The sequence below is a fragment of the Hylobates moloch genome, unplaced genomic scaffold (assembly GCF_009828535.3).
Source record: "Hylobates moloch isolate HMO894 unplaced genomic scaffold, HMol_V3 SCAFFOLD_21, whole genome shotgun sequence".
In the NCBI taxonomy this organism is placed as follows: Eukaryota; Metazoa; Chordata; class Mammalia; order Primates; family Hylobatidae; genus Hylobates; species Hylobates moloch.
Window position 1 is genome coordinate 3,137,713 of NW_026652296.1, and position 14,913 is coordinate 3,152,625.

Sequence of the window (14,913 nt, forward strand, 5' to 3'; positions counted from 1 at the left end):
CCTCACCATTGCCCAAGTCATTGTGGCCCAAATGTGCCACTGAGGGCAGAGAGTGTTGAAATGGGCATCATGCACCCTGGACATCGGAAAGACCTATCTCCAAACCTTCCTCATGTGTTTCCTGGGCTGCTGTGACAAATTCCCAGAAACTGATGGCTTCAAGCAGCGCTGATCCTCCCACAGTTCTAGAGGACGAAAGTTCACAATCAGTTATTGCAGGACCAAAATTAAAGTGTCAGCAGGGCCAGGCTCCCTCCAGAGCCCCACCGGGGTCCTACCTGCCTCTGCCAGCTCCTGATGGCTGCCTGTGTGCCCGTGTCCCTTGGCTCATGGCTGTATCACTCCAGTCTCTGCCTCCTCTGGGTCTCTGCCTCTAGTCTCTGCCTCCTCCCAGGTTTCTTTCTCCCCCTGCCTGGTCTCTGCTTCCAGTCTCTGCCTCCAGTTTCTGCCTCCCCTCTACCCTGGTCTCTCCCTCTCCCTCTCCATCCTGGTTTCTGTCTCTGCCTCCCTCTGCCTGCTCTCTGCCTCTACCCCGTCTCTGCTTCTGTCTTCCCATGGCCTTCTCCTCTGTGTATGTTTAATCTCTCTGCACATGTTGAATCTCCCTCTGCCTCCCTCTCATTTTACAGATAAGGAAACTGAGGCTTGGAGGTCGTAGCTTATCTGTAAAATGGTGTGATAACACCAACCTCCAAGGGTTGCTGAGGAGTTGACATGGAGCCGCTCCAGCTCCAAAGCCCCCAGCACAGCGCCTCCCTGTAGTGAGTGCACCACAGGGGCTGGGGTTGTTATTGTTGTGTTTCTGAGATGCATTTTTTTCATATTTTAATCTTTCAGGCAGGAGGCTGCAACCTACAATCACTGTGTAAATTTAACATGGCCAAACATCTGTTCTGCTCCCTCCTCTCCTCCCAAAAGTTGTTTTTAAATAGAGCATGTGACGCTGTGAAGAGCAGATACTTTCCTGTTCCACGCTTTTGTTGAGAGAGGACGTGAGTGAAAGACGCGATGACTGGGAGGGGCTTGTCTAAGAGGAAGCCCCGGCTTTCTCTGCAGTGGGTCTGTCCTCTTCTGGGAGCTCATCAGTCACTCAGATGAAGTCACAGAACCCATGCTTGTCAGATTTGCAAGTATCTCCAAGGGTAAGGGGCACCCAGGGGCTGAGGGTGAAGGCCACAGGCTGAGAAGCTCTTGCCGGTGGTCAGTGAGGAGCAGCAAATTCGGGTCATGGCACTCAGCCTCCTTAGGTCAGCTGCAAAATCCAAGGGTGATGCTGATCAGAATGGCTACATTAATAAGAGCGGCAAACCAAGTGCTGGGGAGGATGTGGAACACCAGGAATTCTCTGTCCACTGCGGGGGACAATGAATGGGCGTCGGTACGGCCACCTTGGAAGACTGATCAGGAATATCTACTAAAGCTAAACACAAGCCCACCCTCTGCCAGCGTTACCACTCCCGGCAAAGGACCCAAGAGAAAGGAGAACAAGTGCGCAGGGAGCAAGCCAAGAGACAATGGTAAGAGTGTCCACAGCGGCCCCACCTGCAAGAGCCAACAGCTGGGAACAACCCACGACCATGACAAGAGAAGGGACAAATCACGGTGTCTGCACACAAAGGAAAGCTGCAAAGCCATGAAAAAGAACAAAGCAGCAAGGGTGAACCTAGCACGCCTGTGAGTGAAGAAGTCAGACCCAAAAGAACACATACCGCAGGATTCTGTTTACAGAATGTCAAGCCCGGGTGCCTTGATTCATGCCTATAATCCCAGCACTTGGAAGGACATGGTGGGAGCTTGAACCCAGGAGTTCAAGACCAGCCTGGGCAACATAGCAAGACCTCGTCTCTACAAAAAATTAAAACATTAGTTGGGCATGGTGGCACGCACCTGTAGTCCCAGCTACTTGAGAGGCTGGGGTGGGAGGATCACTTGAGCCTAGGGGAGATGGAGGCTGAAGTAAGCCATGATCACACCACTGCATTCCAGCCTGGGTGACAAAGTGAGACCCTGTCTCTAAAAATACAAAAACAAAAATAAAACAATAGAAAGTCAAGAATGAACTAAAGAAATCTACCGTCAAAGAAGTCAGAATCATGGTTATCTCTTTAACAGGGACACGGGTGGGCAGTAACTAGAAACGAGGTGGGCAGTAACTAGAAATGAGGTGGGCAGTAACTAGAAACGAGGTGGGCAGTAACTAGAAATGAGGTGGGCAGTAACTGGAAAAAAGGTGGGCAGTAACTGGAAACTTTCTGGAGTGATGGGAATGCTCTCGATCTTGATCCAGGAGGTGGTGACCCAGGTGTATTCAACGCGAAAAGTCATCAAACAATCGACTTTGGATTTGTGTGCTTTGCTCTCAATATATGTGCTGTCAGCAACAACAACAAAGCGCTACTCTGCCCAAGCATTCAACCTACATCAACGCACTTACCCCTCACCATAGCCGGATGAAGAGGGAGCTGTTATCCCCATTTCGCAGAGGAGAAATCCCGCAATCTCCACGCCTCCCTGGAGGGTGGCAGGCTGGGTCCTGTGAGCCAGATTCCCACGGGGAGCTGCAGAGATAGAGTCCACACCTGCAGGTGGCCTTCCCTGGGTCCAGCTAGAACCTGTCCTTGCCCTGCTCAGCTCCAGAAAGACCCCGTCTTGTGGTACTGGAGGATGCTGCCAGACCATGGACCCCCAGTGAGAACAGAGCCAGCTTCAAGGGATGTAACGTGCAGCCACATGGGGCTCTGCCCTCAGAAGGGGCTCTGAGTTCTGCTGTCACCATCCTGAAGTTCTTGCTGATTTTTTGAACATGGAGCCTGGCATTTTTAGTTTGCACTGGGCTCCACAAATGATGTAGGAGAGCTTGAATAGAAGACTGTGATGTTTAGCATGGCCCTCAGTTACTGAAGGGCCGTTCTGTGGAAAGAGAAGCACGTTTATGCTGCTAGGAAAATGAATTACGGAAGTTACAAAGCAGGCAGACCTCAGCCTGATGTATGGAAGGACTTTCTGCCAGTGACAATGGCTCTAAATGAGCTGCCTCCAAAGAAAGAGTGTTACTCTGTGCCAGGTGTTCAGCCTGCATCAACACACTTACCCTTCACCATGACCGGACGAAGAGGGAGCTATTATCCCCATTTTGCAGAGGAGAAAAACTGAGACTCCACAGATTTTATTAGCTTGCCCCGTGTCACTCATCTGGTTAGCAGTGATGCTGGGACTTGAAACCAAGTCTGACTTACTTGGAGTTGGCATCCACCACCAGAGTCCTCAGAGATTCCAGCTGCATGCCGCACATCTGGGGCCGGTGGAGAGGCTTGCAGCCTCAGAGCCGCAGGGCTTCAGAGCGCAAGGTGCTGATTCTGGGATTTCAAACACAGACAGGAGGCAAAGCAAAGAAAGCCAGGGCAATCACTGTGTGCCAGCCACAGAGGGCCCCCTTGCGGGCTGCTGGCCTGGGGAGACCAGGGAACAAAGCTGCTCAGGGCATTCAGGAGCTGGTGGGACACGTGAGTAAAGCTGACATGTGTGACACTAGGGAGGGGTGGGGACCGAGGCAATTCATGTTTAAAAAATGTTTAAATATCATGCAGGCAAAACCAAAACCCCTCCTGCAGGCTGCACTCAGGTCACCATTAGTGGTAGCTGGTTTAGACTGACAGCCCCATGAGGGCAGGGAGGGTGTGTCATGCCCAGCACTGCCCCCCACCAGCCCAGCACAGGGCCTGGCAAGCAGGTAGCCTGTTTACAGGACATGTGGCCCCAGTGGCTGTCTGTCTCACTGTCCCTCTTCCTGCCCAATGCCACCCCATAGGGCTGGGCCATGCCATAGGGGGCAGGACCCCAGCTCGCCTGGCTCTGCCTCACCCACCTGATTCCTATGCCCTCCTCTCCCACTTCCCACTAGCACAGGCCTAACTTAGAACATTCTTGGGAAAAAAAGGCTGAGTACTAGACAAGTACTGGGATAGCGCAGCGGTTAAGAACAAGGGCCCCAGGAGTAGACAGACCTGGATTTGAATCAAGCCCCACCACCTCCTAGCCACGCGACCTTAGAAAAGTTACCTCGCCTCTCTCTGCCTTGATTTCCACATCTGCAAAATAGGAATAATAATGTGCCTAATTTAGTTTTATTTTGGGGAATATTGTTATATAAGACTTGTAATTTTGTTAATATTAAATTGCATGTAATACATGTGAAATGCCCAGAACACCACATTACACATAATAGGCATTTCATCAGTGCTATCTGTTCTTCTTTGCTGTTGTTGCTGTTGGAGACAGGGTCTCGTTCTGTTGCCCAGGCTGGAGTGCAGTGGCACAATCATAGCTCACTGCAGCCTCAAACTCCTGGGCTCAAGCCATCCTCCTGCCTCAGCCTCCCAATTAACTGGGACTACTGGCATGCACCAAGACACCTGCCTAATATATTTCTGTCTTTCTTTCTTTTTCTTTTATTTTTTTCTTTTTCTTTTTAAGAGATGAGGTCCCACTACCGTTGCCCAGGGGTCTCAAACTCCTGGGCTCAAGCAATAATCCTGCCTCAGACTCCCAAAGTGCTAAGATTACAGGTGTGAGCCACCGCACCTCGCCTGCTATTGTTCTTTATTGCATGAACAATTGCCATTTATCAAACACCTCCTATGTGTTAAGCTCTGTGCTGAGAACTAGTCTTTGCAATAATTATTCAAAAAGTACCTATTGACTATAAACTGGGGCAGACCTTCCTCAAGGCACAGAGGTACGTCCCCGTGGAACTCACACCCTTTTAGAGGAGATACAATAAAAGCTAGGATGACGCAGAGCAGTGGGGAAGAAGGGGAGGTAATGTTGGGCCACCTACCCGTGGTTACAGAGGCAGCAGGCCTGGGACTCCCGACGCTTCCCTCCTGCCTTACACCTGATCTAAGAAGGCCCTGCCGGGCACACAGTAGATGCTCAGCAAATGTCTGCTGAAGGGCTGCAGCCTCACAAAACCCTACTGATGCAAACAGGCTCAGCGAGGCTGAGTGACTGGCCCGAGATCCTAAAAGGTGGTGGAGGAATCGCCTTTCACAGAAAAGAACAAGCGCTTCGGGGCCGCAGCTGCAGCCCCGGCAGACCCAAAGCCTTTAAACACCGAGGCCCCGCGCCCCGCCCCGCAGCCACCACGTGGATTTAAAACCCACGCAGCCGCCGGGCTCCAGCACCTCTCCCACCATTGGCCGAGGCCGCCAGCACTTGTATCCAATAGATCGTGCCTCTCCCGGAATCCAAACTTGGGATTGGCCCGTTCGCTGTGTCATTTCGGGCTGCCCATGATGTCAGCCTGTCTGGCACCCCCGCCTCTTCGGTGTCTTGACTGCTGTTAAAGGAGCCGCAGGAGGTAGGACTTGAGAGTTGCTTCAGAGGCACTGTTAAGTACAAATTTTTTTAAATTTTTCTAAATGAATGCTCATCGTAGAAAATATAGCAAATAGTAGGAGAAATATATTGCATTTAATCCATTACACAAAGCTGCCCACTGTTAATATTTTGGCAAATATCATTTTAATCCTTTTTCTAATAATATTTTTGTACAAAGTTGAGATCGGTTCTGCAGCCTATTTTTAAACTTAGTTTATACGGGACTTTATATCATCAGATAATTTTTGAAAACATGGTTTTGAACAGTTTTATGATCACTGGCTTTTATTACGCATCTTCTATTTGTTTTTAATTTCATTGCACTTTTGCTTTTACAAATGAACATAGGATCAACGTTCTTCTCCTTAAAACTCTGTTCACTTCTCTGATTATTTCCTTGAGATATGTGGTAGAAATGGACCTACCGGTTGCAGATACACATACTTTAAGGGACTAGTTGCAAATTGTTTTGCGTTCATTCATTCAGCAAATATTTATTGGGCATGACCACATGCCAGTCACTGCTAGGGGCTGTCGACACGGAGAATAAGACAGATGTAGCCTGTGCTGCCTTCAAAGATGCAATGCCAGTTTCATTGCCTTCGAAGCCAGCTCTTGGACACCGATTCCCAAGCCCCAAACTGACAACAGATTTACCCGGCCTGAGGGCTCCCTGTGCAGATGGGACAGGACCCTGTCTCCAACCCTGGCACAGAGATGTAGGCGAAGGGCACAGAGTGTTTTCCTGGGGACTGTTGGGCACCGTCGTGCCCTGTTCCTCTGGGTTCCCACAGTGCCTGCCTGGCATTCTGGATGCCTTGCAGACATCTCAGCATTTGTCCCTAGACCAGACACTGGGGACACACAGGACACCGTCTAGCTGGGGAGAGACTGAACGAAGCCACTCACAAATTCACGCACACAAAATTATAATTTGGGATAAGTTCTCCAAGGGGAAGAAGAGGGATTTAGTAGGGTCTGTTTGTATTTTGTCCAGGATGGGGAGCCGTGGAATGCACAGCACGCAGTGTTAATCAGTCTCCCCTCCTATCCATGGGGGTATGTTCTGACACTCCCAGTGGAGTCTCACGTAGCACCGAACCCTGTATACTCTATTTTTTCATACACATGGATACTACAATAAGGTTTAATTTATAAATTAGGCCTAGTAACAGATTGACAACAACAGTTAACAATAAAATAGAACAATTATAACAATATAGTGTAATAAAAATTGTGTGGATGTGGTCCCTCCCTCTCTCTCTCTCACACTCTCAAAATATCTTACTGTACTGTACCCACTATTTTTGGACCTCGGCTGACCATGGGTAACTGAAACCTTGGAAAGGGAAGCCATGCATGGGGTGGGTGGGGCGGGGGGGACTACTGTAATTAACTTTTTCAAGAGCTTGCTCCAAGCCAGGCCCTGTGCTGAGTGCCCTGCATGAGTTCCCCATGTAATCTTCCAGTGGCCCTATGAGTGGATACCTGTCAGATCTCCACTTTTACGATGAAGAAACTAAGGCCAGAGTAGTTCAGTCACTGTCTCCAGCAGGGTCACACAGAAGTGGTAACATATACTTGCCTGACCCCACAGTTTTCAGCATGCAGAATTCAGGTTTTGGGGAAATGGGCAGATGAGTGGGTAAGCCCATCAGAGGGGATACCGTGGAGGCAGAGCTGGCCTGCGCTAGTCACTGTGCAGCCCCACAGCTTGTTGCAGCGCCTGGCACGAGGTATGGAACTGTTTCTGTGCCAGGTGAGGTGTCCGGCATTAGCACTGCACAGAGCCTGGCAGATGCCGTCATATCCGAGTCCTCTGCGATCAGCATGGCCTTTGCTGTCACACCCAGACCACTCTACCTGCTTCCCCTCAAACCCAGCAGCAGAACACCAAGGGCCAGCCTCCCCTAAATCGCCCTGGTGTCATTGAGAAGCACAGTTTTATATTATTAATTACTCCTAACAACAGTACAATGTGTCATTCATGACAAGAGAGACTCAGAACACTTTTGGTTGGGTATTTCTGGCCCATGAAATCAGCTCGAATGACTAATAGTTCTTTCTGAAAGTGTTTCAGACATGAGTTAAACATCTGGAATCTTCCATTCCCCTCTCAAGCTCAACCTGTGGTAGAAAAGTCTGTGTATTAAGCTATTTAAGGTAACCAAAGATCCTGCGGGGCCTGGGCCGCTGTCAGGCACTGGATGGATCCTAGCTCAGCTCTGCCTTTCACTGGCACCTTGAATCTTCTCCAAGTCATGGCCCTCTCTGGGCCTCAGTTTACCCATCTGTCAGAAGACAAAATTGGCTCTAATGTTCCCTTCTGTCCTCTCCTTCTGCTCACCCTTGTCTCCCTGCCTGGCTTCCAAAGCCCTCTCTTCTCGGGGAAGAATCCAGTTCCCTGCTGGAATTGAAAAATTGGACAGCAGAGAATGGGATGGCACCCCGGGGTGGAGGTGGGGGTGTTATCTGCGGCCAATTTAGCTAAGCATCTTTGGATTGCTGTTGGAGAACTCAACCATCTGACATTTGTCCAGCAGCGAAGCTCCTGTATCAGCGCCTAAACACACACAACGCAACCAAGAAAATGCGCACACACGCGCGTAGACGCACGCACAACGCACACATACCCTCATAGCACAAATACCCCACACATATGTACAATACAACATGCACCCTCAAACCCTCAACACAGACGACACACACCACACACACACACCCCACAGCCTGAATATGCACATGTACGTCCCGCATATACATGCGACACACACCCACAAGCTCACAGTGGAGACCGTACATGCACAACACGTCTTTCTGGCTGAGACTTCTGGTTCTGGTCGATACCATGCAAACACTCCTTGCTCTTCTCGGTAGGTGCTAGCCCAGGTGACTGGCTTCTGGATACTCAGCTGCAAGAGGATACTTGGAGGTGGAGAGGGTGAGTGAGCGGGGAGACTTGTTAGCCAGTCATGAAGGCAGCCAAAAATGGGATTTGGATGTGTTTGTGCGTAGGTGTCCCTCCCGCATTTAATCCACAGAGGTTTGCCAAGAACCCACTGCAGGCCAGACCCCAATCAAGGCACTGGATGCCAGACTGGCCTGCCCCCTGGAGCAGTGGAGGGGATGGTGAACTCACAGACACCGAGTCCAGGGGCCGCTGGGCCCTGTGCTGAGGCCTCCCCACACTGCCTCTCCCTCACTGTGAAATCCCGCTCCTCTCCGTTCAGTGGTGGAGGGAACGCAGGTTCAGTGAGCTGAAGCAGCCTGCCAAGGCTGCCCACGCCAGACCCAGAGCAGGTGCTAGAGTGGCCTCTGTCACCAACCCAGCCGCTCCAGCCTCACTCCGCTGCAGAGTCAGCTGCCCCTCATGGTTGGAGTTGAGGTTTTATGAACAAACACCACCAGCGGTGAGGCAAATGGTGGATCCCTGGGGGCCTCCATGGAGCCAAGGGGGACAGTGCCAACCGAGTCCAGAGGGACGGCCAGGGAGGACCCAGTCAGAGGCAGTGAGGAGGGAGACGGGGTGCAGAAGGCATCATTTGCTGAGGCCAGCCCATGGGCTTTGGGGCCCAAGTACCTGATTCACATCCCAGCTCCACCTCATCCTTGGGTCCCTGAGCCTCAGTGTCCCCATCTGTCCAATGGGAATAATATTAGCTTGGACCTCAGAGGGTTGTTGTGGGGATCCAGTGAGCTCATTCCTGGCTCACCTTAGGATCCCAATGCATATTTGTTGAATGACTAAGTGGAAGAATGTGAAGTGGTTAGAACAGGGCCTGGCACGGCACATGGGCAGTGCCCAGTAAACATTGGCTCTTACTAGTGTTTAAAAGTAAAACAAGACAAAAAAAAATGAAATCCAAAGTTGCTAACCTGTGAAAGTTGCCCCAATTAACCCCAACCTGAGGAACAAAATGACCCTGCTGGACGGGGTTTCCAAAGGTGCTAAGTTGGGAGGGGAGGTCATTAAGCTACTTAAGGTTTCCCAAGACTAATTCTGCAGAGGCAGCTCCATCCAGGCAGGCCAGGGGGTGGCAGGCAGACAGAGGCACAGCTGGCCCTGAGGAGGGGCTCTGCCTCGTCCCCTCAACCGGCTCCCCAAGCAGGACTTTTGTTGGCACAGCCAGGCACTTTCCACAGTGGCCAGCCACCCTTGGCCAGCGGGCACAGTCAGAACACTGCCAGCCACTCTCGGCTGTGGCCAAAACCCACACTGACTTCCACAGGGTCCCAACTGGCTGCCAGTGTGGGCCTGGCATCTGAGCAGGACTGGTTACAGATTTGCAGGCCCCCATGTTCATAAACTGTTAACTATCAGGAATTTCAAGATGTCAACAGTAGATAATTAAACTAAACCAAAAAATAAAATAAAATAATACAATAAACCCCCGACCCTTCAGAGCATGGGGCCCTGGCAAGTGCAGGGGGGTCGCACTCCCACAAAGCTGGCTCTGCACACAAGCCTGGCATAGCACAGATGCGCAGCGCCGCTGGGAGCAAAGCCCCTTAACCTGCTGAAACAGGATGTTTCCTCTGGAAAATCCCCCCTGCCGCGGATTCAACCCACGGGCAGGGCAGATGGTGGCACACGCTGTCTGGAGTCCCAGAAAGGCCTGTGTCTGCAGTCACCTCTTTCACAATCCATTTGCTTCACACACCCATTTCATAACCCCATGGCCACAGCCAGGCTGGGAAATGTGTCCCAAACTCCAAACCTGCTGGGACCTTGAGAGTCTCCCAGTTCCTGATGCCCCCACTGGCCTGGTACCCCCTCTCCACTGTCCCCTATATGCCCAGCCCACATCTCCCCATAGAGAAGGCCCAACCCTTTGGGCTCAAGTCGCCTCCAAACCCTCTCCCTTTATATTCTTCCCAGGTCTCGTCCCTCTCTGAAATTATCACCTGGACTCATCTTTTTACACATGTGATGTCAGCCTCACCTGTGAGCCTCAGTATGGCTGGGGCTGCACCTGTGGGTGGTTGGTAACTACAGGTGGAATGAGATGCCACCTCCTCAGGGAGGGTTTCCTTGATCTCACCCCAACTCTGGCCTTTGGCCTGTCATCACCATGTCTGAAATGACCTCCTGACCTCGTTGAGCTATGAGTTTGCATGTGTGTCTTTAGTCCCTTTGTCCCCCACAATGTCACACGAGGTCAGGGAGTTTGTTTTCTTCCCAGCCCTGTGCCCAATACCCAGCACAGAGCTTCACACTGAATAGGAGCAGAATGTTTGTTGAATGAGTGAACAAAACCTTTTTTTTTTTTTGCCTCTGACTTGTGGCCTTCTTCCCAGGGACTCAGGCCTGCCCAATCATGGTGCCCCCTCGCCACTCCCACTCCCAGCAGTGAGCCCTCCCTCCTCAGCCCATTAACACCTTGGTTCTGCCCGTTTCTCCTGGGTAGAATCAGGGAGTTGTGACCTTCTCTGCCTGTGCCTGACAGTGGGCTCTGCCCTTCATGCCCAAATTGCCAACATCACAGTCCCTGGCACATCTAGGGTTATCACACAAAGAAAAATACAAGCTATCCAGTTAAATTGAGATATACTTATACTAAACATTATTCATAGTTTATCTGAAATTCAAACTGAACTGGGTGTTTTGTATTTAATTTTCACAGTCCTGGGCACACATGAAGCCTCCTATGAGTGCTGGCAGTCCAGCCTATGCTCCTTCCAAAGCAATTCTCCTTTCCTACTGCCCCGTCACGGGCCCTGTCTGTGTTAGAATCATCATTCTCCTCATCTGTAAAATGGAAAATAAAATGATAGTGGTTCCTCCCTCCCAGGGTTGCCAAGATGATTAAATAACATGACAACTAAGATGTATCCGGCCCCTTCTCCTCTACTTGCATCCCTTCATTCCTCACAATCACACCACGTGAAGGTGCCATGAAGCCACCCCATTTTGCAGAAAAGGAAACTGAGGTTGGAGAGGTGAAAGCACTCAGCTGAGGTCACACAGCTATGTCCCACTCATCTTTGAGTGACCCTCAGGTTTGGACCCTAAGGTCTGAACACTGCATTAAGCTCTCCAGACAGAATCAACTTTGGAACTAGTGCCAGAGACCACTAAGTCAATCCCAGGTGACACCATCAGCAATCAATAAATGGTAGCCACTGCCGGTGTCGCAGACGGATCAATGGGAGGTCAAGCGTTGTGGGTAGGTTTGGTTTCTTTAAGCCACTGAGTTAACTGGTTATTTTTGCCTGCTGGCAGTGCAGCCTCCATTGTGTAAATGCCATCTCACTTCCAAGACAATCAACGTGTGACTTCTCCCAGCCAGACTAGCCAGGTCTCCCGAGACTTCCCGGAGGGCAGGGGCTGTGTCTGGCGTGGCTGAATTCCCCGGCTCAGGGTTGCAGCTCAGCCAGAGTTTGTTGATTGAATGAATGAAGAAATAGCTGAAAGCAGGGGTGGTAATGATGACCTCCTTCACCCTAGGAAGTGAGTGGGACCCAGGGCATCTCCAGGCCCAGCCAGTATTTGCAGTGGTACCCCAAGGGACGCTTGGGGACCCCTCAGCTTTTCTCTTAAGTTGCAGGGGCCAAACTGCAGCAATATCTTCCCTGAGAAAAGACACGCTGGTGGTATTGCCCCTTCCTCAAGGCAGGGGCTGAGGGCGCCCAGTTCACAGCAGGGTGCCATCTGGGGTAGACCCTGGGCATTGCCCCACTCCTGGGCCGGGGCCTGGGTCCTGACCTAGTGCTGGCTGTGGCTCCAAGAGTGAGCTTCTCCTCCCAAACAGAAGACAGTCAGTGCCTCTGAACCGCCCTCTGGGCTGGGCACTCTTGGACTCCTCCAAAGAGCCTGGACCAGCCTGAGCCACATCCCTGGGCTTGACTTCTCCAGAACAAGCCTCCTGGACTTTCTGGGGGAGCTCTGGCGGCACCACTGTGCCTGTGCAGGGAGAGCAGGAACCCACTTCCCGCACCGGCTTTCTCTGAGTTCTTCAGGATGAATTCGCTCTGGTCTAGGTAAGTTCTCCCCCGAGGCCACCTTCACTTCCCAAATGCCAGCTTTTCCTTCTCTATCCAAACTGTTACAAACATAGTAACAATAATTTTTAAAAGCTTTTTTTTTCTCTGAACACACACTAAGTCCCTCCTAATTACTAAAACTCCAGGCATTACAGGAATATGTGGATATTTAAAGAATCAGGACTATGTGGGAGAGGGGGAGGCAGCTACCCCGGAGTCCTGGGTTGGAACACAGGCTCCACCACCACTGTGTGACTTTCAACAAGCGACTTCCTTGACCAGCTTCCCGCTCTGTAAAATGGGGACAATAATATTCGGCCACACTGAGTCGGTGTCAGGTTGAGTTAATATTTGGAGAGTTTCTGGCACAGGTAGGTGCTCCTTAAGTGCTTGTTAAATAAGTGAAGCTTTGAGAAAGTGTCTAAAAGGCGACACACTAAATTCTTAAGAGGCTGGAGGTGGGCCAGGGAGGGGAGGTCTCTTACGTAATATTTTAATATCTTTTTAAACCAGAAGAATGTGTTCTTGTAGCACTCCTGTAATTAAAACTTAATGAAATAAAAGTACACCCCTCCCGCTCATACCCCTTTTGAACTCCGGAGCCGCGCCCCCCAGCCGGTGGCCCCTCGGGCAGCAGACAATGGGTGTGGATTCGCCCCAGGTCCCGCCGGCTGGGGCGGCGACAATACACCAGTCCCCGACAGCTATTTACATGACAAGGGCTTCCGGGCGTGTCTACGCGAGTTCCCGTCTTTCCTGGTCGTCCTCCTTGGGTTCGGGTGAAAGCGCTTGGGGGTTCAGTGGGCCATGATCCCCGAGCTGCTGGAGAACTGAAGGCGAACAGTCTCCTGCGAAATCAGGCAATGGGTGATCCATCTTGGGGGCTTCCTTCCCCTTTCTCCAATTCCTCTTCCCTGAGCCCCCAGGGACCTTGTGCTCCTCAGAAGATAGGCTAGCCCCAAGAGCCTGGGTCAAGGACCCCAGGGACGGGGGCGAGGGGAGGGCGCACCAGCAACCCGCCCGGGTGCGGCTGGCACCGATTTCGGCTCCCTGGCCCCGGGCGTGCGCCGGGCAGGCGTTCCAAGCTGACCGCCGTTGGGGAGAGGGCACAGCGCCCCTCCTCCGTTGAGCGGGTGCCGGGTCTACGTGGGCCGCCTAGCTCTGGCCCTTTAAGAGCCCGCCCCGTTTCCCGTCACCCCGCCCCCCGGCTCGGGGAGGGGGTGCGGGGGAACCTCGGCGGGGATTGGCGCAGCGCGCGCCCCCTCCCCGGCCCCCGCGCGGTGGGAACCGGCAGCCCCGTCTAGCGCTGACGTCAGACCGTCTGCCTGCCTCCGACCGCGGTCTCGGAGCGAAACCCGATCTCCTTGGACTTGAATGAGGAGGAGGCGGCGGCGGCGGCGGCGGCGGAGGCGCTCGGCTGGGGAAAGCTAGCGGCAGAGGCTCAGCCCCGGCGGCAGCGCGCGCCCCGCTGCCAGCCCATTTTGCGGACGCCACCCGCGGGCACTGCCGACGCCCCCGGGGCTGCCGAGGGGCGGCCGGGGGGGCGCAGAGGAGCGCGGTCCCGCGCACTGAGCCCCGCGGCGCCCCGGGAACTTGGCGGCGACCCGAGCCCGGCGAGCCGGGGCGCGCCTCCCCCGCCGCGCGCCTCCTGCATGCGGGGCCCCAGCCCCCGGCCCCCCCCCCCCCCCCCCCCCCCCCCCCCCCTCCATCACCCTTGATGGGGTCAAAACCCCACCCCCCCCGGGCACCCAATGTCTCTGCACTCAATGCAAACCTCTTTGTTCAGACATGGAGATCATGGTGACCCCACCCCCCCCGAGACTCGGGCTCGGACCCTATGTCGGGGCACACTGCGGCGGCCCGGCCCTCCCCCCTGGACCGAACCCCGCCCCCGGCACCCCCCCCCGGCCCCTTCCGGCTCCGGCACTGGCGGCCGGCCGGCTTTTCCCCCGGCGTGCCCCGCGCCCCGCCCGCCCGGACTCGGACCCGGGGCTCAGCGGCGGCGCACGGCGCGGGAGGGCTGGGGCGGGCGGATCCGTGAAGTTTCCATTTTATTTCCCTAAGGGCAGTCGCGATGGAGCAATTAGGCCGGCTCTTTATCAACTTTGGGCGGGGGTGGAGGGGCGTGTGAGACACTGTCTGGTCTGCGAGGTGTCTGGGGCTCGGGGCGTGTGTCTGGAGTGTTCGCGGCGCTGTGTCTCGGGCTCTGAGTGGATGTCCGTGCGTCTGTGGAGTGTGCGTGGCTGCGTGGCTCTGTCTGGGTCTTCGGCGTCTCTCGGGGTGTCTGGGGATCTGAGTCGCGGTCTTGCCCGAGAGTGCGTGTCACCGAGTCTTCCTGCCTCTCTCCGTGTGTCTTTCCCGTGTCCGGGCGGGGGTGCCTTTCTTGAGCGTGTGCGTCTTTCTGGGGGTCTGGTCTGGTTGGGCCGGATCTGGGGACCATGTGTGTCCAGGTGTCTGAATCCAGGGCTCAGCGCTGGCGCGTCTGGCCCAGCGTGGATCTCGAATGTGTGTGTGTCATTGTGCCAGTGTCTGTGTCCCCGACGCACCTAT

General features: G+C 53.4%; 1 protein-coding gene and 1 long non-coding RNA gene across 2 annotated transcripts in view; one reads left to right on the forward strand and one right to left on the reverse strand.

Moving 5' to 3' along the window:
- Positions 1-10,910: 10,910 nt before the first annotated feature.
- Positions 10,911-13,385, reverse strand: LOC131382223 (uncharacterized). Its single transcript, XR_009211512.1, has 2 exons — positions 13,076-13,385; positions 10,911-11,128 (listed from the first exon to the last, which is right to left on the reverse strand). It is a non-coding gene; the product is annotated as an uncharacterized LOC131382223 (long non-coding RNA).
- The window catches only part of PMEPA1 (prostate transmembrane protein, androgen induced 1), a 60,640-nt gene continuing 58,884 nt past the window's right edge, over positions 13,158-14,913 (forward strand). Inside the window, exon 1 of the mRNA XM_032142337.2 lies at positions 13,158-13,230. Within this exon, the coding sequence (XP_031998228.1) occupies positions 13,227-13,230 (4 nt within the window). The 5' untranslated portion in view covers positions 13,158-13,226. The remainder of the gene's footprint in view (positions 13,231-14,913) is intronic.